This window comes from Phocoena sinus, chromosome 4, assembly GCF_008692025.1.
Source record: "Phocoena sinus isolate mPhoSin1 chromosome 4, mPhoSin1.pri, whole genome shotgun sequence".
NCBI lineage: Eukaryota > Metazoa > Chordata > Mammalia > Artiodactyla > Phocoenidae > Phocoena > Phocoena sinus.
The window spans coordinates 49,888,216-49,913,647 of NC_045766.1; the positions used below are offsets into that span (position 1 = coordinate 49,888,216).

The 25,432-nt window shown below is 39.7% G+C and overlaps 1 protein-coding gene across 1 annotated transcript in view; it reads left to right on the forward strand.

Annotated features, from left to right (window-relative positions):
- FNDC3B (fibronectin type III domain containing 3B) overlaps positions 1–25,432 on the forward strand; it is a 358,693-nt gene that overhangs the window by 96,498 nt on the left and 236,763 nt on the right. Inside the window, 1 exon segment of the mRNA XM_032630063.1 lies at positions 8,273–8,348. Coding sequence (XP_032485954.1) covers positions 8,273–8,348 — 76 coding nt within the window.

Sequence of the window (25,432 nt, forward strand, 5' to 3'; positions counted from 1 at the left end):
TCAGGCCGTGGGGAGGGAGGGGTTCGGATGTGGGGCGGGCCTGCGGCTGCAGAGGCCAGCATGAAGTTGCACCAGCCTGAGGCGTGCCGTGCGTTCTCCTGGGGAAGTTGTCCCTGGATCACAGGACCCTGGCAGTGGCGGGCTGCACAGGCGCCCAGGAGGGGAGGTGTGGATAGTGACCTGTGCTCGCAGACAGGCTTCTTGGTGGCTGCAGTAGCAGCCTTAGCATCTCGTGCCTGTCTCTGGGTTCCACCCTGATAGCCACGGCTCGCACCCGTCTCTGGAGCTCCTTTAAGCAGCGCTCTTAATCCCCTCTCCTCGTGCACCAGGAAACAGAGGGAAGAAAAAGTCTCTTGCCTCTTTGGCAGCTCCAGACCTTTTCCCGGACTCCCTCCTGGCTAGCCTTGGTGCACTGACCCCCTGAAGGCTGTGTTCACGCCGCCAACCCCAGTCCTCTCCCTGTGCTCCGACCAAAGCCCGAACCTCAGCCCGCAGCCCTGCCCGCCCCAGCGGGTGAGTAGACAAGCTTCTCGGGCTGGTGAGTGCCCGTCGGCCCTGATCCTCTGTGCGGGAATCTCTCCGCTTTGCCCTCCGCACTCCTATTGCTGTGCTCTCCTCCGTGGCTCCGAAGCTCCCCGCCTCCACTACCCGCAGTCTCCACCCGCGAAGGGGCTTCCTAGTGTGTGGAAACCTTTCCTCTTTCACAGCTTCCTCCCACTGGTGCAGGTCACGTCCCTATTTTTTTGTCTCTATTTTTTCTTTTTTCTTTTGCTCTACCCAGGTACGTGGGGAGTTTCTTGCCTTTTTGGAGGTCTGAGGTCTTCTGCCAGCGTTAAGTAGGTGTTCTGTAGGAGTTGTTCCACATGCAGATGTATTTCTGATGTATTTGTGGGGAGGAAGGTGATCTCAGTGTCTTACTCTTCTGCCATCTTGAAGCTCCTCCCCTGCTTGTAGATTTTTTGATGATGCCTATTCTAACTGGTGTGAGGTGATACCTCACTGTAGTTTTGATTTTCATTTCTCTAATGCTTAGTGATGTTGAGCAGCTTTTCATGTGCTTCTTGGCCATCTGTATGTCTTCTTTGGAGGAATGTCTGTTTAGGTCTTCTGTCCATTTTTGGATTGGGTTGTTTCTTTAATATTGAGTGCAAGAGCTGTTTATATATTTTGGAGATTAATCCTTTGTCCGTTGATTGGTTTGCAAATATTTTCTCCCATTCTAAGGGTTGTCTTTTCGTCTTGTTTATGGTTTCCTTTGCTGTGCAAAAGCTTTAAAGTTTCGTTAAGTCCCATTTGTTTCTTTTTATTTCCATTACTCTAGGAGGTGGATCAAAAAAGATCTTGCTGTGATTTATGTCAAAGAGTGTTCTTCTTACGTTTTCCTCTAAGAGTTTTATAGTGTCTGGTCTTACATTTAGGTCTATAATCAATTTTGACTTTATTTTTGTGTATGCTGTTAGGGAGTGTTCTAACTTCATTCTTTTACATGTAGCTGTCCAGTTTTCCCAGCACCACTTATTGAAGAGACCTACTCTTCTCCATTGTATATCCTTGCCTCCTTTGTCATAGATTAATTGACCATAGGTACGTGGGTGTATCTCTGGGCTTTCTATCTTGTTCCATTTATCTATGTTTCTGTTTATGTGCCAGTACCATATTGTCTTGATTACTGTAGCTTTTTAGTATAGTCTGAAGTCAGGGAGTCTGATTCCTCTAGCTCCTTTTTTTTCCTCAAGACTGCTTTGGCTGTTTGGGGTCTTTTGTGTCTCCATACAAATTTTAAGATTTTTTGTTCTAGTTCTGTAAAAAATGCAATTGGTAATTCGACACGGATTGAATTGAATCTGTAGGTTGCTTTGGGTAGTATAGTCATTTTCACAGTATTGATTCTTCCAATCCAATAACATGGTGTATCTCTCCATCTGTTTGTTTCATCCTTAATTTCTTTCATCAGTGTCTTATAGTTTTCTGCATACAGGTCTTTTGTCTCCCTAGGTATGTTTATTCCTAGGTATTTTATTCTTTTTGTTGCAAGGGTAAATGGGAGTGTCTCCTTAATTTCTCTTTCAGATTTTTCATCATTAGTGTATAGGAATGCAAGAGATTTCTGTGCATTAATTTTGTATCCTGCAACTTTACCAAATTCATTGATTAGCTCTAGTAGTTTTCTGGTGGCAGCTTTAGGATTCTATGTATAGTATCATGTCATCTGCAAACAGTGACAGTTTTACTTCTTTTTTTCCAATTTGTATTCCCTTTATTTCATTTTCTTCTCTGATATCCGTGGCTAGGACCTCCAAAACTATGTTGAATAAGAGTGGTGAGAGTGGACATCTTTGTCTTGTTCTTGATCTTAGAGGAAATGCTTTCAGTTTTTCACCATTGAGAATGATGTTGGCTGTGGGTTTGTCATATATGGCCTTTATTATGTTGAGGTAGGTTTCCTCTGTGCCCACTTTCTGGAGATTTTTTATCATAAATGGGTGTTGAATTTTGTCGAAAGCTTTTTCTGCATCTATTGAGATGATCATATGGTTTTTATTCTTCAGTTTGGTAATATGGTGTATCACATTGATTGATTGGCATATATTGAAGAATCCTTGCATCCCTGGGATAAATCCCATTTGATCATGGTGTATGATCCTTCTAATGTGTCGTTGGATTCTGGTTGCTAGTGTTTTGTTGAGGAATTTTGCATCTATATTCATCAGTGATACTGGTCTGTAATTTTCTTTTTTTGTAGTATCTTTGTCTGGTTTTGGTATCAGGGTGATGGTGGCCTCATAGAATGAGTTTGGGAGTGTTCCTTCCTCTCCGATTTTTTGGAAGAGTTTGAGAAGGATGGTGTTAGCTCTTCTCTAAATGTTTGATAGCAGTCACCTGTGAAGCCATCTGGTCCTGGACTTTTGTTTGTTGGAAGATTTTTAATCACAGTTTTATTTTCATTACTTGTGATTGGTCTGTTCATATTCTCTATTTCTTCCTGGTTCAGTCTTGGGAGGTTATACCTTTCTAAGAATTTGTCCATTTCTTCCAGGTTGTCCATTTTATTGGCATAGAGTTGCTTGTAGTAGTCTCTCAGGATGCTTTGTATTTCTGTGGTGTCTGTTGTAACTTCTCCTTTTTCATTTCTAATTTTATTGATTTGATTCTTCTCCTCCTTTTTCTTGATGAGTCTGGCTAAAGGTTTATCAATTTTGTTTATCTTCTTAAAGAACCAGCTTTTAGTTTTATTAATCTTTGCTATTGTTTTCTTTGTTTCTATTTCATTTATTTCTGCTCTGATCTTTATGATTTCTTTTCTTCTGCTAACTTGTGGTTTTGTTTGTTCTTCTTTCCCTAGTTCCTTTAGGTGAAAGTTTAGATTGTTTATTTGAGATTTTTCTTGTTTCTTGAGGTAGGATTGTATTGCTATAAACTTCCCTCTTAGAACTGCTTTTGCTGCATCCCATACCTTTTGGATCATCGTGTTTTCATTGTCATTTGTCTCTACGTATTTTTTGATTTCCTCTTTGATTTCTTCAGTGATTGCTTGGTTATTTAGTAACATGTTGTTTAGCCTCCATGTCTTTGTGTTTTTTTCCATTTCTTTTCCCTGTGATTGATTTCTAATCTCATAGTGTTGTGGTCAGAAAAGATGCTTGATATGATTTCAGTTTTCTTAACTGTAGTGAGGCTTGATTTGTGACCCAAGATGTGATCTGTCCTGGAGAATGTTCCATGCGCAGTTGAGAAGAAGGTGTAATCTGCTGTTTTTGGATGGAATGTCCTGTAAATATCAATTAAATCTAGCTGGCCTACTGTGTTATTTAAAGCTTTTGTTTCCTTATTAATTTTCTGTCTGCATGATCTGTCCATTGGTGTAAGTGAGGTGTTAAAGTCCTCCACTCTTGTGTTACTGTCGATTTCCTCTTTTATAGCTGTTAGCAGTTGCGTTATGTATTGAGGTGCTCCTATGTTGGGTGCATATATTTATAATCGTTATATCTTTTTCTTGGACTGATCTCTTGATCATTATGTAGTGTCCTTCCTTTTCTCATGTAACATTCTTTATTTTAAAGTCTATTTTATCTGATACAAGTATTGCTGCTCCAGCTTTCTTTTGATTTCCATTTGTGTGGAATATCTTTTTCCATCCCCTCAGTTTCAGTCTGTATGTGTCCCTAGGTCTGAAGTGGATCTCTTGTAGACAGCATATATATGGGTCTTGTTTTTGTATCCATTCAGCAAGCCTGTGTCTTTTGGTTGGAGCATTTAATCCATTCACATTTAAGGTTATTATTGATATGTATGTTCCTATTACCATTTTCTTAATCGTTTTGGGTTTGTTTTTGTAGGTTCCTTTCTTCTCTTGTGTTTCCCATTTAGATAAGTTCGTTTAGCATTTGTTGTAGATCTGGTTTGGTGGTGCTGAATTCTCTTAGCTTTTGCTTGTCTGTAAAGCTTTTGATTTCTTCATCAAATCTGAATGAGATCCTTGCTGGGTAGAGTAATCTTGGTTGTAGGTTTTTCCCTTTTATCACTTTAAGTATATCATGCCACTCCCTTCTGGCTTGTAGAGTTTCTGCTGAGAAATCAGCTGTTAACCTTATGGGAGTTCCCTTGTATGTTATTTGTTGTTTTTCTCTTGCTGCTTTCAGTAATTTTTCTTGGTCTTTAATTTTTGCCAATTTCATTACTATGTGTCTCGCAGTGTTTCTCCTTGGGTTTATCCTGTATGGGACTCTCTTTGCTTCCTGGACTTGGATGGCTCTTTCCTTTCCCATGTTAGGCAAGTTTTCGACTATAATCTCTTCAGATATTTTCTTGGGTTCTTCCTCTCTCTCTTCTCCTTCTTGGACCCCTATAACGCGAATGTTCTTGCATTTAATGTTGTCCCAGTGGTCTCTTAGGCTGTCTTCACTTCTTTTCATTCTTTCTTCTTTCTTCTCTTTTGCAGCAGTGAATTCCATCATTCTGTCTTCCAGGTCACTTATCCGTTCTTCTGCCTCAGTTATTCTGCTATTGATTCCTTTTAGTGTATTTTTCATTTCACATCTTGTATTGTTCATCTCTGTTTGTTTATTCTTTAATTCTTCTAGGTCTTTGTTAAACATTTTTTGCATCTTCTTGATTTTTGCCTCCATTCTTTTTCCAAGGTCCTGGATCATCTTCACTATCATTATTTTGAATTCTTTTTCTGGAAGGTTGCCTCTCTCCACTTTATTTAGTTGTTTTTGTGGGGTTTTGTCTTGCTCCTTCATCTGGTACATAGCCTTCTGCGTTTTCATCTTGTCTGTCTTTCTATGAATGTGCTTTTTGTTCCTCAGGCTGCAGGATTGTAGTTCTTGCTTCTGCTGTCTGCCCTCTGGTGGATGAGGCTATCTAAGAGGCTTGTGCAATTTTCCTGATGGGAGGGACTGGTGGTGGTTAGAGCTGGGTGTTGCTCTGATGGGCAGAGCCCAGTAAAACTTTAATCCACTTGCCTGCTGATGGGTGGGGCTGTGTCCCCTCCCTGTTGGTTGGTTGGTCTGAGAAGACCCAACATTGGAGCCTACCCCAGCTTTTTGGTGGGGCTAATGGCAGACTGTGTGAGGGCTCATGCCAAGGAGTACCTCCCAGAAGTTCTGCTGCCAGTGTCCTTGTCCTCATGGAGAGACAGAGCCACCCCCCGCCTCTGCAGGACACCCCCCCCCCCCCAATACTAGCAGGTAGGTCTGGTTCAGTCTCCTGTGGGGCCACTGCTCCTTCCCCTGGGTCCCTAAGCACAGACTACTTTGTGTGTGCCCTCCAAGAGTGGAGTCTCTGTTTCCCCCAGTCCTGTCGAAGTGTTGCAGTCAAATCCCCCTAGCCTTTAACGTCTGATTCTCTAGGAATTCCTTCTCCCGTTGCCAGACCCCCAGGTTTGGAAGCCTGACGTGGGGCTCAGAACTTTCATTCCAGTGGGTGGACTTGTGTGGTATAAGTGTTCTCCAGTTTGTGGGTCACCCACCCAGCAGTTATTGGATTTGATTTTAATATGAATGTGCCCCTCATACCATCTCAGTGTGGCTTTTCCTTTGTCTTTGGATGTGGGGTATCTCTTTCGGTGTGCTCCAGTGTCTTCCTGTCGATGATTGTTCATCTGTTAGTTGTGATTCCAGTGTTCTCGCAAGAGGGAGTGAGAGCACGTCCTTCTACTCTGCCATCTTGAACCAATCTGTCCAGTAAATATATTTCTTGAGCACTTATTCTGTGTCAGATCTTGCCCTTACAGAGCCTAGATTAAAGGAAAGACAGACACAAAAATAATTCCTTAGTTAATTAATTGCAATTGTAAATTTTAGGAAGGAGTAGAGTTTTGTTTGTTTTTTGAGAACACATATTACAAGACCTGGCCTGTCCTGAGAGTCAAATACCACTTCTTAATCTGGCAAGGATGAATGGGCGTTAGCTGGTTGAGGAAGGAATAAGGTGGGCAGAGATGAAGGAGTGCAGAGAGAGCATTGCAGGCAGAGGGAACAGTATGCTTGATGGTTTTGAGGCAGGGAGGAACAAGGCTTGCTCTAAGAACTATAAGATGAATGTGACAGTGACATCCTTCCAGTTTCTAGAAATATACAGTCATTATTTTAATAGTGTTAATGTTGCACATGTTAATTTTTTTTTAAATTTCAATAGGTAAAATTTAATACTTATTCATGATTTTTTAAATACATGTATGTTTTGATGAGGATTATTAAAGCACACAAACACACACACACACACCTATCATCACACTTAATGGTAAAACTGATGCTTTCCCGCTGACAGGCATGGTCACAATGGTCATGAACAAGAGAAGAATGTCTTCTATTCAACATTGTCCTTAATCAGGTTTTTAAAAAAATTTATTTATTTTTGGCTGCATTGGGTCTTTGTTGCTGCGCGCAAGCTTTCGATAGTTGCGGCGAGCAGGGGCTACTCTTTGTTGCGGTGTGCAGGCTTCTCATTGCGGCGGCTTCTCTTGTCGCGGAGCATGAGCTGTAGGCGTGTGGGCTTCAGTAGTTGCGGCTCACGGGCTCTAGAGCGCAGGCTCAGTAGTTGTGGCACACGGGCTTAGTTGCTCCGCAAAATGTAGGGTCTTCCCAGACCAGGGCTCGAACCCATGTCCCCTGCACTGGCAGGCGGCTTCTTAACGACTGCGCCACCAGGGAAGTCCCTGTTTGGGAGAGGTACTGAATAGGAGGGGCAAGGGTCTTGTAGGGTGCTGAGAATAATTTATATTTGATTGTGTTGTGAGTATATGAATGTATACATTTCTATAAGCTCTTCAAGCTCCATTCTTCTGATCTGTGGACTTTATTTATATGCACGTTATACCTGCTAGTGTTGGAGGGTCTCCTGCAGAGGCAGGGGTGGCTGTGTCTCACTGTGAGGACAAGGACACTGGCCGCAGAAGTTCTGGGAAGTATTTATTCCTTGGCATGAGCCCTCCCAGACTTCGCCATTAGCCCCACCAAAGAACCCAGGTAGCGCACCTGGTAATTTTTAACTACAGTTTTTTAAGCTTTGTTATGTCCTTTAATTTATATTTAAATATAAATTAGTGATTTTTTTTTTTACTTTTGTTATCTAAAGGAACTAAATGAGATTAGAACTTAAAACTGAGGTTCTTAAAAGAACATACTTTGCCATGGCATCCGTGGTTTAGTCTTTCGGAAGTTGTCTTCTGATAACTAAATATCTATGTTATATGACTAAAACACTGACATTTAGGTAATAGATTCAAAAATTTGTGTGTGTGTTGGGTCTTATTTGTAATATTTATTTTATACTGTTCATTGTTATTTCCAGGTTCTATACAGGCTTTTTCTTCCCCAAAAAACATTTTTCTTATAAATTGCTTTCTGTTGTTACACAGTAGAGTCAGGTCAGTAATAGATAACTTGGGAATGGTATGCAACAGTGTTAGGTCAGAAACTCATTTCTCTTTCAATTTTCCACTGTAAGTTATAGTTTCTGGTTCTTTTTCTTCTTTAATTGTTGTTTCTGGTTTAGTGAAAGAAAAAAAGGAATTGTTTGAAAGAAAAGGTATCTTAACATTGGGTTTTTTTTTTTTTTTTTTGTTATATAGCATAAGCAACGCAGGAGAATTCACTTAGCTAAATTCAAATGCATGAACTTAGCCCCCTCCAATTTGAACCATATCTAAGATATATCCTAAGTTTTGTGTTTATACAAGATTCTGTGCCACATACTTATCTAGTACGTAAATTTAGGCAATGAAACCGTTGAAGAGTATTAAATTGAAATTACTGTGTTATTTTGGCAGGTTATTCTCGTTCAAGTTAATCCAGGTGAGACTTTTACAATAAGAGCGGAGGATGGAACACTTCAGTGCATTCAAGGTAAGGAAGTTCTTTGCAAGCCTTCTAATCAAAGAAGTTTTCCTTTATTTATTATTTTATAGAAGTAGAGTTTATCTCTGAGTCTGCATGTGATTTTCTAGAAGTAAAATTTATCTTGGATTTTTTTGTTTTTGCTTTCATTAGGGGCTCCTTCATGCTGATGTGGGCCTGTGATATATAAGTGACGAAGTTAAATATCTTGAGTATTCTATTGACTTTTAAGTGAATTAAATAAACTTGGGAAAACTTGCATTGTTTTCATATATTATGGAACTGGGTAGTCCTGAAAAATGCAGAGATTATTAAGAGAGCTTAAAATTCCAGATGAGAACAGCAAGTACTTTTTCAAATTAGGTAAAAGTTTCAAATACATATTGTGATGCTATCCAAATGATGCTTTTAGGGGTAAAAATATGTATTAAATATCTGTTATTTATTACTGAGTAACAAATTACTTAAATTTAGTAGCTTAAAACAGTTCTTGTCTACAGTTTCTGTGGGTCAGGAATTTAGGCACAGCTTAGCTGTGTCCTATGGCTCTGGGCCTCTCGAAATGCTAAAATCCAGGTGTGGGCTAGATAGAGCTGCAGTCACTGTAAGGCATGTCAGAGTGTCAGTCTGTTTCCAGGCTCGGCTGAGTGGTTGTTGGCAGGATTTAGGTTTTTTTGTGGGCTAGTGGCAGGCGGCTTCCCTCTGTTCCTTGCTAAGTGGCCTCTCCATGGGGGTGCTTACATTATGGCAGCTTCATTGGAGCAGGGACTAAAGGGCAAGAGGGAGTGGTATGTCCAGCCCACTCCAGAAAGGGGATTACACAGAGTATGAATACCAGCAGCCAACTTTTAGAAAGCGGCCCACCACAGTCCGCCCTCGGCCCTGAGTAATTCATGTCTCTCCCATATGCAAGACACGCCCTCCTAAGATCTCCAAAAGTCTTATTCCAGTACAGCATCAGCTCAGAGTCCAGAGTCTTGTTATCTAAATAAGCTCCAGGAGTAGGTGAGTCTCCTTGGGTGTAGTTCTTTAAGTACCGCTCCTAGGGCATTTCAGTTAATTTCTAGTTTGTGTAATACCGGTGCCTCTTCTCTATAGTTCACTAAGGAAAGAAAGACGCTTAGGTACTCTGATCCATATGGGGTTCTGTGTAGGAAGATCAATCCAGATATGGAGTTAGTGTACAAATACTGCTGTGTTGGAGGGCACTGTGTGACAGCTCTTTTTGGCAGTGATTGGGCTTATGGGGCAAATGGTAAATTGGCCTGTAATTGAGTTCAATACTAGGTTATTGATTAGACTGGAATCTGACCAGAGGTCTTACTTTAATACTTGGGCTTGCTCACCAATATATAAAGAAAATGAAGGGAAATGCCCTTTAGTTTTAGTTTTCCATAATGAGCTGCATGGAAAAAGTTGATCTTCGTATTGTTGATCTTTCGTATGGTGTGCTGCTGTGTCGTTTCATTACTTGTTTTTGTAACTATAAGAACAAAAATTTAGGAAAACAATTAAAACTCATTAGGCTAGAATCCTAGTGAGTTTTAATTGCAGTTAATCTGAAATGATTTAACCATTTTATTAATGATTTTTTTCTGATCGCATTCATTGTGTCCCTGAAATTGATCTTGGTGTTCTAAACCATTTAAAAACCAAACCTAGTCTTCAGTGATAGATCACACAAAGGAACTTCAGGTAAAAGAAGAGAGAAAAATATTTTAAAATAGTATGGGTTACAGAATCTTCTACCTACTTGTAGAACTGTAACAGATATTATCAACAAATAAAACCCCAAGATTCACTCTGTATCTTAAAAAAGAAAATCACACTAGTAAAACTAGATGAAAAGTTATTTTACCTACATAGAATGAAGCTGATGTTTCCAGTTCAGTAAGAAAATAGTTGAGCTTCTGGTCATGGTAACATTGGAACCTTATGCTTTGGCTAGAAGACTGTGTCCCTCTACAACTGAGTATGTGTAATAGAGTCTATAAAAGCAAATTGCTGAACGGATCAACATATATAAAATCCACTTTTTCATGCCACCTGCTTTTGCTTTTGGTGTCTGAAGAGTGTGTGTGTGTGTGTGTGTGTTCATCTAGTTAGCCTCTTCCTCACTTTTTGTGGGTCCAGTTCGTAACTGGTATACTCTGCAGGGAATTTAGCAAGTATATTGCTCTGTCCACAATGGAAGCTTTGTATTTATTCATGATGGTACTTGGAGATAAGTGACACTAACACCCCTTTCAGTGATTTAAAAAAATGCCATTCACTAAAGAATTGTAGAGCCATTTATCTTTGGCTTACTGAGCCTTCCTATTCTTTGTTCTCTTCTGAACACCCAGGTACTGTGGTTATCTTTATTTGGACATGTTGGTACCTGGCCCAACTAATTGAAATGACACAGGACAGGATGAGGGTGACCTGGAACCCCAAGTGGTTTGCTAGGGCTTGGGAGGCCCTGGGACAATAGGATCAACTGCAGGAACTGGAAGGAACCCCAGTCCAGACCCATTGTTGGCCACTCATGCATAACTGGCAGCCACTCAGCCCAGGTGCTCTCATCCCCCCCTTCATCTGAGTTCCAGTGTGAGTTAATGAATGCTTCACTCCAGGTAGGCAGAGCATATCAGCATAGAATGTGGGAATAGGCAATATGTTTATAAATTCCAACACAAGTTGTTATTATCCTTTCACTGTGATTAACATCCCTATCATTGCTAATATTTATTCAACTCTTAGCCTTATGCATTCTCTCATTGAATGGGTATGACAGATACACATGAGGAAGATGAGACCTGTAGAGGCTAATTCACACATCTAAAGTCATATAGTGCAGCTACATATAAAAGAATGAAATTAGAACACTCCCTAACACCATACACAAAAGTAAACTCAAAATGGATTAAAGACCTAAATGTAAGGCCAGACACTATAAACTCTTAGAGGAAAACATAGGCAGAACACTCTATGATGTAAATCACAGCAAGATCCTTTTTGACCCAGCTCCTAGAGAAATGGAAATAAAAACAAAACTAAACAAATGGGACCTAATGAAACTTAAAAGCTTTTGCACAGCAAAGGAAACCATAAACAAGATGAAAAGACAACCCTCAGAATGGGAGAAAATATTTGCAAATGAAGCAACTGACAAAGGATTAATCTCCAAAATTTACAAGCAGCTCATGCAGCTCAATATCAAAAAAACAAACAACCCAATCCAAAAATGGGCAGAAGACCTAAATAGACATTTCTCCAAAGAAGATATATAGATTGCCAACAAACACATGAAAGAATGCTCAACATCACTAATCACTAGAGAAATGCAAATCAAAACTACAATGAGGTATCACCTCACACTGGTCAGAATGGCCATCACCAAAAAATCTACAAACAATAAGTGCTGGAGAGGGTGTGGAGAAAAGGGAACCAACCCTCTTGCACTGTTGATGGGAATGTAAATTGATACAGCCACTATGTAGAACAGTATGGAGGTTCCTTAAAAAACTAAAAATAGAATTACCATATGACCCAGCAATCCCACTGTTGGGCATATACCTGGAGAAAAGCATAATTCAAAAGAGTCATGTACCACAATGTTCATTGCAGCTCTATTTACAATAGCCAGGACATGGAAGCAACCTAAGTGTCCATTGACAGATGAATGGGTAAAGAAGATGTGGCATATATATACAATGGAATATTACTCAGCCATAAAAAGAAATGAAATTGAGTCATTTGTAGTGAGGTGGATGGACCTAGAGTCTGTCATGCAGAGTGAAGTAAGTCAGAAAGAGAAAAACAAATACCGTATGCTAACATATATATGGAATCTAAAAAAATAAATGGTTATGAAGAACCTGGGGGTAGGACAGGAATAAAGACGCAGATGTACAGAATGGACTCCAGGACATGGGGAGGGGGAAGGGTAAGCTGGGACAAAGTGAGAGAGTGGCATGGACATATATACACTACCAAATGTAAAATAGAGAGCTAGTGGGAAGCAGCCGCATAGCACAGGGAGATCAGCTCCATGCTCTGTGACCACCTAGAGGGGTGAGATTGGGAGGGTGGCAGGGAGATGCAAGAGGGAGGAGATATGGGGATATATGTAAATGTATAGCTGATTCACTTTGTTATAAAGCTGAAACTAACACACCATTGTAAAGCAATTATCCGCCAATAAAGATGTTAAAAAAAATAATAAAGTCATCTAGTGAGAAACAGCAGAGCTCTTTATTGCCTTGCTCCGTGGCTTTACGTCAGGGAATCATGAACTCAAATCGACTCCATTTTCTTGGGCACGTGACAAGAGCAAGATGGGTTCCTATTCCTGGAGTAACAGCATTCTGGGAAGGATGCTAGGTGAGTACTCAGGTGACCAGAATGAGATAGAGATGGTTTGCAGAGCAAAAGTGGATGATGGAGACTGGGTCTTTGGAATAAGACAGGTACCCTGTTAACAGAAGTGGGAGCAGGATAGTTTGATACAGGGAGTATTGATTTAGAAGTCCTTAAATTATCTCTGTCCAGAGTCAGGATTGGGCCCAGAGTTGGGCTGAGCTTCTAGGTGGGACTTCCAGCTTCAGTTGCTGGAAGAGGAGGGGTACAATGGTAGAGGACTGGTTAGGAAAGGATCTGAAATTGAGTCATATTGTAATGGAAACTTCTAAAAGAAGCATTTGTATTTAAAGTTAAGAGAATGAAGCTCTAGTTGTGCTTTTTCAACACCAGCCGGCAGACGGGGAGGTGTTTTTTCGGCGGGGAAGGGGAGTGCGGTGACTGGTGGTGGTGGCCTTCCGGGAAAGTTTGAAGTCATTCCCATTGCTTACACCGTGGTTGAAACTGTCAGCTTGATAGCTTTGCTATTTCAGCACTAGCCAGCACGGTAAGAATTGCTGGGGGCTGGGGGGTGGGGTTAGGGGGAGGGAGTGGAGCTGGTTGCAGGCCTTCCTGGAAACTTTGAAATTACACCATATGAGGTCAACCCCCTCTGCTTGTAGTCGAATTTGTCAGCCTTATAATTTTCTCTATAGGACATTTATGACATCACTAGAAAGACCCCAGAAGCTCATTGTGGTACCATGAAAAGGCAGTCTGGAAATTCGGAGCACATCAGTGTAAAGCATATGGTTACTCTGGGGAAAAAACAAGATTTTGTTTTCATGGGAATGTCCTTGGTGATAATAAAGGAAGAAAAACACAGGAAACATACAATATGCTGTGAAAGCAGATTCATTTCTAATGGAATATTTCTCAATATTTCCATGAAACATGAATCATAGGTCTTGAAGGGGCCACAGAAGATCATAGTTTATTCTTACTTGGAGGCAGCACTATAGCTATGGCATCCTAGACAAAAGATTTTTCTTTCCTAGGCCAGGTGAAAGTGTATAAAGAGCTAATTGTAAGGGAAAAAAGAATCTTAGCAATCAATATGAATTTTTTCCTTTGGTGAAATTCAGGAATTAATAGAGGGCAGCTGCAGGTCTCTCCCATTATTTTCATATCCTTGTCTGGGCTGAGGTGCTGGCAGTGCAGCCTTCCTTCCTGTCCATGCATGCCATCTTTTTATCTGGGCCATTTCTCTGCTCCCTGTAAAACGCTTCAGCCAAAACAAATACCACACTTCCTTTAAGCTCTAGGGCTCTCTCCTTCGGCAGGGGTCCCCCCCTTCCCCCCGGACCATTTCAGTCCATTCTGACCTTTCTCTGCATTCCTGGAGGAGCAGGTAGAGGTAGCACTGCATGTAACTATCTGGTATTTGTGTAAACCTTTCCTTAGCCCTTGAATTAGACTTTGAGTCCAGTTGTGACAGGAAACAGTGTATCCTCTACCCTACCTACCTCCAGCCACACAGCCTGACAATAATTACTGACTACTAGGCCCTTGACTAGCTCTGGCATTACATCCGATGTGATGATTTTTCTTTTAACCTTTACTATTGTGCCGGGAACTTAAAGATATTTAGTTAAGTGCTTTTAGGGGCCTTTAAAATCTCTATAGAAGAAGTTTCAAATTTCAAATCACATTACAATTAAAGCTTATCAGTTTCCTTTAAAAAAAACATGTGTAAGTCTAAAGAACTTTCATATTAACCAGTAGTAATGCTGCAGTTTTTGTCTTTCAAGACTTATGTTTCAAATCATGAGCCTGAAGAAAACAGGTGAATGTCCTGGTGATAACAGCAAACAACAGGTTAAAGTGAAATGCTTGGGAATCACCATTATTCTAATAAAGAATAATATTTAAAGATATCTGATTACTAATGTTTTTTGTCCAGAATAATCTAGACATCTTTAAAAAGATTATTTACTCAGCTCATTTGTGGTAAGTGAGTAGAGACCTTGAAATGACAGCAGAATGTATGGCAGGAGGGAAACTTGAGGAGAGCCTTACTCTGAGATGGCTGTAGTTTGGGTTCTGTCAGAGTGTGAGACTTTCTCCCTCTCCTGCTTACTCTCCTTAAGCCTTGTTCAGCTCCGTGTCTAAGTCCCCCTGCCCCACTGAGTGTGGGAACCGTATCATTGATGAACAGCATGCTCTGCTCACAGGCCCCTGTGAATGACACCATTGAGAGCCGTTCCACATTTTTGAATCTCCTCGTTTGTCTCCCACCCCACTCCCTGCCATATTCAGACTCCAGACTGTCACTGGAACCTTAAAGTTACTTTTTTTCTCACTTGGTACTTTATGTGCATTTATTAGACTTGGTTGGCACATTAAAACACCGACCTGTCATTCTTTCTAAGAATTTTATGACAGATCCTAGTGGACTCTCTTTGTCTCTTGCTTTGTTGATTGAGAAATGACTTGAGTGATGTCATAGGTAGGGCTTGCAAGCTGAGGTAGACTGTCATTTCACAAGCAAAGCTTCTATATGGTCTATGCCTTTAAAGAAAACTCTGCATATAAGTGAGAAATTCCTATTTTACTGGCTTACAACCAAGGAAGAGGACCTGTTGCAAAATGAAGTCTGTCTCCTAAGAGTGATTGAACCCTTGCCCTGGCTGAAATTTGCAAACAAGTCTTTTGTCCAAACTATTTGGGTGAATTTTTTTTTTTTTTTTTTTTTTGTGGTACACGGGCCTCTCACTGCTGTGGCCTTTCCCGCTGTGGAGCACAGGCTGTGGACGCGCAGGCTCAGCAGCCATGGCTCTCGGGCCCAGCTGCTCCGCGGCATGTGGGACCTTCCCAGACCGGGGCACGAACCCGTGTCCCCTGCATCGGCAGGCGGACTCTCAACCACTGCGCCACCAGGGAAGCCCTATTTGGGTGATTTGAAAGTGAACTTACTGTCCTATGACTGCCTTTAAATAGTTAAGAATCTTTGCAAACTTTCATTACATTGAATATGTAACTGATTGTTATTTGACTGTATGTAATTACTTATGGAAAGTCTGTATTATAAGGCAAAAGATTTTTTCCTGTTACAATTTTCTTATTTTGAGATCTTCTTTTTCTACACAAGAAACTGCTTTGAAAGTCATTTCCTTTTGCATTTGGGGGTTTGTGAGGGATCGCTAATCTGAAATGTTACTGTGAACAGTTAAGGCCTCACTTGAGAAAATCTTTTAGAATTGAAAATATCTTTTAGAATTGAAAATACCGAGTTTTTGTCCAGGCTAGCCCCAGTGTCCTGCCCATCTTTCTGACTGATCCAGAGCTGTATTTGGTAAGACTTAGTACATAAGTTTCCAGTGAGGCTCTAGGCGGAGAGAATCTGAGTTTCTAGGAATATCTGAATTATTCCACCAACGTGCCAGCTCATTTTATAACTTAAATATTAGATTTGGGACAAATCAGTCTCTTACCTGTGTGTGTGTAATATTGATGAAATGTTGATGAAAAATCACTTTTAGCATTTTGGAGAATACCTGATCTCTGAAATGTTTGAGAGCCTTATTTTGGGCATGATGATTTGCCTTTTTTCTCATACATGGACATGCATAGCTGTTTGTGCAAATAGGAGTTCTGTATGCTGACCTGATAGGCCCCCTTTCAGACAATAGCTTGCTGCCGAGTAACTGGAAGTTTCCCACCAGAGTAGTCTCCATAAGGGTCGGTGAGTACTGATGGGCCCAGAGCAGAAAGTCCAGTTTCTGGAGGGGGTGGGAGGAAAGTCTGTGATGATAAGTGTGGCTGTCATCATGCTGGGACTGAGTAATGTCATGAGACTGGGTTACATCAGTATCAAACCATGCTGCTTCCCAGGAAGTGTGAGTCCATCTCAAGGGAAAATACCCAGTGTGTCTGCTGCTTTCTACCCTTCCCATTTATCTCGATTGTTTTTAGCTATTGTTACATATCCATAATTAGGACAAAAACTTTACACAAAATTATATTGTCAGACTTTCTTTGGCCTTTTTCTTCAAGTAAAGCTTGAGTGATTTAATTGTTAGAAGTTATAAAGGTTATGTTCTAAGAGTGAAGGCTCTGTAGTGAGAATCCCTGGTTGTTTGCTAGATAATGGTTAGACTCTTAGCCTCAGTTTCTTTCCTCTCTTAAAATGCGGATAGTGGGAATACCTATCCAATAAGGTTGTGAGACATTCCATTGTAAGTACCAGCATCATCATCATCGTCTAGTAATGTACACACAGCTTTGCTGATTATTTTTGTTCGAAACAGATGCCATAACCAATTGTGGGCAATGACTTGGTTATCAAAGTTCGAGCCTCCATTTCTTTGCCTACTTAACAGTAGGCTTGCTCTCATGGGTTGATGGTGATGGCAACATTTCAGACATTTCAGATGAAGGTTTATGGGGATGTATGTATTGTTCAGATAAAGGATTGTGGATAAAACAGTGGTTCCACTGTTTCATGCATTTAAAGTAAGTTTTGTTGTAGTTGAAGCTTCAGTTGTTGCGTTTATTTTGGATGATAAGCTGTTAACTCTCACACTGTGCCTGAGAGACCATATTCAGACAGGCCTGTAAAGTAGTCGCTATGGGTATGCCTTCCGTCCTTTAGGCCTTGTCGTTCACATTTCAATTAAATTCCATACTTCTTTTAGTCTTTATTTAATGTGTCGTGCTCTGAGGCAGTACTGAAGAGGCAGTAAGGCATATTGGTAAGATCATTATGGGTTTTTGAGTAAGATTGGCTGACTTAGAAGTCCCCTGCATGTTAGATGTGTGTCGTAAAAGCAGTTACTTCTCTACATCTACACCTAATCTGTAGAATTGGAATAATAATATCGGTCTTAAAGAATTGCTATGGGGATTAAATGACATATTGGGTAGAAAGCACTTAGAACAGTTTCTAAGGCAATGTAAGGGTCCAATAAATAGGAACCATTATTAGGCTCCCAGTCTCCATTACGGTTAGACGTTGAACCACCGTTTATTTTTGTTACTTGTCAGTTTAAAGCATTTCAGGGAAGACTCTGTGAACTTGAGGTATTGGTTAGGAGTTTTCAGATGTCTTCACATTTTAGTCGTACTGCTTCATAATATGTTTAAAAATTATGCAGTGGGAGTTTAGCTTCTGTGCCCTTTTTGTCTTTCAGGCTTGTTCAGCAGTGGTTAAAATGTCATTTCTGAGGGTACCACTGCTTGGAGTTCCTTAAATGTCACAGATCTTTGCATGACAGATAATTCCAAAGAGCTAATTGTCACATTACCTCAATTGTCCACCACATTTTATTTCACAGCTTATAATCTTTTAGTTCTTGCTTTATTCTTTCTGTATTTTTTACCTTTGTGTTTTACACTTACAATTTGAAACGGAAAATTTCATGTTGGAGGTGTCTGTAAAGGGATCTTCAAGGGTAGGGGTCAAATCTTAATGATCTTTCTATCCCAGTGCCTATCCAGCACCTCCTAGATGCTCAGAAAAGAGGAAAGTCATTTCCTGATTTACTGCTAAAAAATCATGTCAAAATCATGGAAAAGTCTCATAGTTAATTCACAGAGGTAATTTTTTGTTTTTGTACTTAAGTAATTAAGTTTGGTTATTTTTACTCTCCGTTCCTCGAATTAAGATAATGAATGCAAGTGTGAGTTTGTTTCCAAAAACACACAGTAATTCTGAAGAAGTCCAAAATATTGGTTAGCTCCCTTACTTGTAAAAAGCGTGAAGGAGTGATCATTATATCCATTCTTTTGATAACCTTTTTCTTTTGTGAGGAGTAGGCTGGGAACACCTTGGAAAATATTTTTCAGGCTATTTAATAGTGAAAGATAGACCAGCTTTATCTTTTATGTCATTAGCAAGTAATTTAGATTGTTCATTAGTATTTTATTGTTTTCATGTAGTTAAAAATTATAGCATTTATCTGTAGCAGTAAACTCTCCGGAAACTCCATGTCAGACCCAGGAATAAACAGAGTACATGTTAAATTGTAAATGAGTCTGGTTACTGAAGTAAATGGAGTTGGCAGGCAGGAGGCGAAGAGAGCCTGGGTGAGGGCATTGGTGGTGGGTGTGGAAGCAGGAACAGAAATTTGAGATGTTTAGGAGATAGTCATGACTTGCTGACCAGTGGGACACACACTGAAGAGAGGGAGTGAGCTATGCACTAGGTGTTGTATGTTTCCCTAAGATAGGTGGAATCTGGTCCTTTAGAAAAATGTTTGTCCTACAGTGTAAACAATAGTTTACAAACTAAACATTTTGTATTCACTCTGTCCTAAATGGACAAGCATTAGGGTTAACAAAAAAGGATAAAAAAATGCAAACTTTTTTCTTTCTTTAAGTAAGTGCTTTTTTTCTGCTCATCGACTTGGGCATTGCTTCTTGGAGGAGAGTTTTCAGTGACTCGGAAGGTATTTTGCGCACTATTTTTTGAGGATATGAAGACAGTTGGGTAAAAGGGGAGTGTGTTTTAATACTTCCTTCTGGACTCACCTAAATATGGAGAAAACTGGCCTCAAAACTGCCCACAGGGACTTCCCTGGTGGCACAGTGGTTAAGAATCCACCTGCCAATGCAGGGGACACGGGTTCGAGTCCTGGTCCGGCAAGATCCCACATGTGGCAGAGCAACGAAGCCTTCGCACCACAACTGCTGAGCTTGCGCTCTAGAGCTCATGAACCACAACTCCTGAAGCCTGGTCACTTAGAGCGGGTGCTCCGCAACAAAGAGAAGCCACTGCAATGAGAAGCCCGCGCACCGCAACAAAGAATAGCGCCCACTCGCCGCAACTAGAGAAGGCCCGCGCTGAGCAACAAAGACGCAACACAGCCAAAAATAAATAAATAAATTTATTCAAAACAAAACAAAAAAACTGTCCACATCAGCGACTTTCCTTTATGCTCCTGGTTCGGGGTTCTTTGCATATACCCACATTTCTTGTGTGGCTGCATATAACTCCCCAACCCCCTTTAGCAATTGGAGAGAAAAGTTGAGGTGTTGAAAACTCTTCAGGTCTTTTTGTGTCTGAGTTAAAATGGAAGTGTTCCATAATTCAAATATAACATCTTTATGGACACTTTATATATGGCAGTGCAGCAGAGCCAGAATTAACAGGCTTTGTGGGATCTTTCTGGCTATAGGAGTTTCAACATTTTCACTTAATTTAAAAAGCTTCCAGTTACTAGCAAATTAAAATTTCTGTGCTAAACTGATAAGAAGAGGAGGCAAAACATCAGGGGAAGAAAAGTCTTTGGGAACAGAAGTGGAAACTTAAAAAGATAAATATAAGCATTATTCTTAGTGTGTTTTTGAGTGAAAGTGTTATTCTGTTAGAGGATCGACTAGATGAATTTTATGTTTTGTTCTGCAGTTCTCAGTAAAGTGGATATACACACTCACACATTATCTCATATAGATGTCAAATTAAACTCTGCCTGTTCGTGGCTTGAAGTGCCAAGTCTTTAACTGTTGTCTGAGGTTGGATTATTTTGGTTATCTGGGATTGGATCTTTTAACATCGGTCAGTGTGTCTTATGCTAGATCCAGCAGTGTCAATTTTCTGTGCCTGCTGTACCAGGATACGAGCATTGCAGACAACACGTGTACTTTGGCACAGCTAGAACTTGTCTCCTCCAATTGAGGAAGAACAGCCTTTTCAGGCAGTATAATCAAACCTTTATACTTAAATTGCCTGAGTGTAAGCATGAAATAGTCACAAAATGTTAAAGTACAGCAAAAGTGTGGCTTGTTATCTATCCCATGAATTAGAAACCAAGATCTGAGATTAATTGGTTAATTTATTCTCAATGATCAAGACATTTCTTATTCTGTGGGTTAAGCATTCACATTTTGAGTGACATAGTTCTTGCATCATATGCTTAAAGTAAAGAACATCTCTAACACCTCAGGATTTTAAGGCTGGTTGTATTAACATTAGTGGTTTGTAACTTTTGCACATCAGAATTACCTGGGGAACTTTAAAAAAAAAAAAAACGCACAAGTTGACCTCCAGGCTAATTGTAGGGAATTGTCAGATTGTCTAAGCCAAGGGGAACTGTCAGATTGTTTTGGGGGCAAGACCTTGGCATTAGTTTCGAAAAGCTTCATAGGTAACTTAATACGCAGTGGAGACTGAGAATTTCTGGTTAACCTAACCCTCAGGGTAGTTTAAGAAATTCTCATGGTGTGTTTTCCCAAGTACATCACACTGCACATGCTGTGTACCTGTCTGTTCATCCATGTTAGTCTTCTTTAAGAATGTTTGCAGAGTGCTTAAAGATCGTTTATCTTGTAATCATATACTTAATAAATAAACTGTATGTGGTGGTTGTCTTTATTGAACCTATTAATTGAAATGGCTCTTTTTGTTATAAACTTCTGTAAGTAGTAAATAAGGGTCATCAAACAGAAATTTGAGTTTATTCCTTTCAGCAGAGAATAGATCTATTTTACCTTTAGTTAGATGTAAACACAACGGCTCACCTATTATAAACTATTAAAATTCAAAGTTGATTAGAATAGGTGAAGATTGTACAGGGTGGATGAAGCAGAAAAAGTGAGATGAGAAAATAACCATCTTACAACTTGCTGCTTGCAGAAGCTGCTTTTAGCACTCTTTCCACTTGACTCTGTGGACGAATTGGGCTGAAACTATTGCTTTGTTCCCTTCATAGATCTTGCCTCATACTTTAAATGATATAGGTGCCCAGGAAACAGGTTGGTATTTGGCTCAAGTTGTCCCCCCAGCATACCTGAATCCAGGGTATTACATCCTGTTTCAGATGCTGACAGTTACCAGTAACTTTAGCATGGATTAGAATCACCTGGAGGGCTTGTTTTAAAACAGATTGCTGGTACCACCCCCAGGGTTTCTGATTTAGGTCTGGGGTAGGTGAGATGGGTCTTGAGAATTTGTATTTATAAGGAGTTCCCAGGTGATACTGATGTTCATGGTTCTGGGTCCAGGCTTTGAGAACAGCTGAGGGTAGGAGGCTTTCTGGAAGAGGGGCACTTGTAAGAGGGGACTTTTAGAGAAGTGCCCTTAAACAATAGAGAAAACTCTCAGGATTAAGTTTGGTCACAAAGTGGACAAAAGGGAGAAAGTCCATGTAAATGAAGAAAAGTAAAAAAGAATGATTGGCTTAAATTCTTCAGTTTTAAGTTCAAAGATAGAATTTTTTCTTGGTCTGAAATTTTTTCCCCTTCCTCCACTATAGGTTTAATGAACTGAGGTTTGAATCAGGGACTCTTTTCAAAGGATTTGTTCGTATAATCTTTCCATTTATACCTCCTAATTCAATTGCCATTTTATCAGGGATTCCTTTTTCTTCTCTATGCCTCAGTTCTGACACAGAATAAATACGATTGCCAAAGCTATTCCAGGAATATTTTAGAGTTTAATGAATAGTATTGTGTAGTATATGGGGATCACTGAGTTAGGAAACTTATGCAAATATGAAAAATATTCTAAACAGATACACAATATCTGATACTGTATTCAAGTAATAAGCTAGTACATCCCTCCCCCTAGACAGCTGGGTGGTAGTAAAAGAAAAAACCAAAAGGGGAAGATAAAAAGTCAGGGAACCGATATGGAAGTTGGCTTCACCCTATGAAGTATTCTAAAGAAACAGTATGATTTTTAAAGTATAAAACTAGGGGAAAAGGAAGTGACTCATCATTCAAAATAGATAGGACTACAACAGTAGAGATCTGGAATGGGAGGAATGTGAGGAGAAGCAATCCATGAGAAGCAGTTGGGGTTAGTGAACGACTCCATAGTAACATGAAAAACAGGATTATACATATTCCCTTTTTTTTCCCCTGTGGACAGGGCACCATTGTAGAAATTAGAATGTTGTGTTGTGTTTTAAAAATCTGTTTCAGGGGTCAAATTGAATTCCAGACCAATTGTTAGTAATTAAAGTTACAGCTCTTGAGGAGTTTTCTCATGGTCTCTAGATGAGTTCTGCCACTGTTCTGTGAGTTGAGTTCATTGATCATTTTTCTACTCATTGCACCTGTCATGCTGGTATCAGCAATTAACATTCCTCAGAGGTGAATAGAATGCCAGCCTCCATCTCAGATGGAACTCGAGAACAACAGGTGCATTCTACCTATTTCTTGGCTATACCCAGGGTAGTGAGAAGGCACGTAATTAACCATAGAACAGACTTTGGAGAAAATGAGATTCTTTAGAAATTGAGCCAGAGTGCTGAAAAGTAGCTCTGGGTAATGTATTTAGGGGACATAGGAAATGGCTCAACAGGAAGGGTGAAATAGCCTTGCTAATCTGGCCTCTTTAAACTTATTTCAAGCCTATTCCCCTTCCTTGATACAAATCTTCTTTACCGTACACCTTCCGTAGACCCAGTATTTTGTGCAGCTTAAAAAAAAAAATGTTTTAAGTTCACATCAAAGGTCATTGGACTTGAACTCATTCACTAAAAATCAGTTGATTATATTGTTAATTTTTCTCTTCCCCTTTAAATGAAGAAACTGATAAAACCTTCTGCCCCTGATTAAAGGCAGAGAATGCCCAGATGAAGTTTAACAACTTTTCCATTCAATATGGTTTCTTTGATCAAGACTTCACTTTCCTCACCTCAGAATAAGAGGATTGGACCAGATGGTTTCTAAAATTCTTCTTACCTCCCAATTTCTCCTTCCTCTGTCACTTTTATTCCCCTAGAGTTTTCTGCCATTTAGATCTTCCTAATTTCATGAGAAGACTATAACTTTACCTAAATAGATTCAAGTGTAGGTAGATCTCAAGAGCTTAATTATCTAGAATTTTCTTTTTGAAAGTGAGATGTTAAAATATCACTTAGGACTCTTACTTTAGGTACTACATTAATTTCTCTGAAATCTTATTAGCATAAATTAATCTTGACTAGTAACCAAAAAAAGGAAAGAAAATTACCCAGGGTATATTTTTTTCTTTGTTTTAATAATTGCCACGTTAAAAAATGTGCTCACCTATTGTATGCCAGGTTCTTTCCATCACTTGTCAACCCTGGCTGCACAGTTGAATCACCTAGGATTTAAAACAAAATGCTTGAGTTCCTACCTCCAGAGGTTTGGATATAGTTAGTATCCAGTTTTATTTTTTTTATTTTTGTTTGTTTTGTTTTTGGCTGTGCTGCGAGGCTTGCCAATCTTAGTTCCCTGACCAGGGATTGAACCCAGGCCCTGGCAGTGAAATCGCTAAGACCTAACCCCTAGACCACCAGGGAAATCCCCCCAGTATATTTTTAAAAATAGAGTTGTCATAAGTATTTAGTTAACCTTGTTTTCAGCAAAGCAATTGGTGGATTTTATTTTTATGTCATCTGATATTTAGGGCATTAAATTATTTGTGAATGGAAAAAACCCTAAAAACATAAAAAGTAATACTTTCTCCTCCTAGGTGTACCGCCTCAGCTGAAGGGTCTGTATGTGCCTTTGCTCCCACCTTGTGCCCACTGCTCATCCGTGAACTGGCTAAGATCACCCTGCTGCCTGTCTCTTATCTCTGAAACGGCACACATGGTTGTCCTTTTTGCATTGGTTTCATAGGTTACTTCCTATCATTTTATTGAATCTGTGATGTGATTGATTTTGAGATGCACCAGCATTTTCCATATCTCTACATGAGAAAATACCGTCAATTAAACTGACTTGCCATTAACTGTAAGATGCTTTCCTTTTCTCGAGATGTTAAAGTGAGAAAAAAAAAATTACTTGGAATCAATGAAATACATTTATTTAGTTTTCAGTTTCTCTTTCAGATTTAATTAGGTCTTTAAAAATCACAAATTGATACGGGTTTGTCCTAATTTTGTGTTTGCATAATCATTTTGTGTGTGCATGTATGTAAAAATTGAAATAGCTTACTATTCTATGCACTTCTCAGTTGTAGAAATATGACTCATTTGTTTAAACATCATATCCTCTAAGTACACCCTGGAGGATTTTCATACACAAGTCATAATCTTGTGATGCTCTTTGTTAGTTTTAGCTTCTCACCAAATGTCTCTGTTTCACTGGCCAAAAGGGTTATTTTTTCTAATGTGTGTATATGTATGCATACATATGCATACACATGCAATGTATATGAATGTATGTGTTTGCCAGTGTTATCACTTGTGTCTTCTCTGTTTTGTCTAACCTTTGGGTAAAAGCTACACTTTGGGTTTTAAAAAATTTCAGGGCTCTTCTGTTCTTCATTTCTGTGCTGGTTGTTGTAGCATTACCTTATTAAAAACAGTATAGCCAAGTTCAGCAATCTTACCATGTACTTCTAATATTTATATGAAAAATACTTCATTTTCTCTACCTATTCCCCCCCCCCTTTTCCTTTTCTTTTCTTTTCCTCCCTCCCTTCTTTCAGGTGCCCTCCTTTCCTCCCCTCCCTCCCTTCCCCTCCTCTCCCCCCCCTCCCCTCCCTTCCCTCCCTCCCTCCCTTCCTTCCTTCCTTCCTTCCCTACAGTGTTACCCAAGACATATTATTACTTTTGGATCTAGACCATCTACCTCTAAAAACTTCCCTGGTATAATAACGAATTTAAATTTATTCCAGATGTATAAGCAGCATATATGATTTGATAGTTTTTATTTTTGAGATGATTTTAAAGCTTTATTGTAGTTTATCAGGGCACTAGGGTATTTTCTTTGGTCAAAATGCTATATGGATTTATTTGAAGCCTGTGGTAGCCAGTTAAATTTGGAATATTTGTTTGGTTTTCAATAAATTA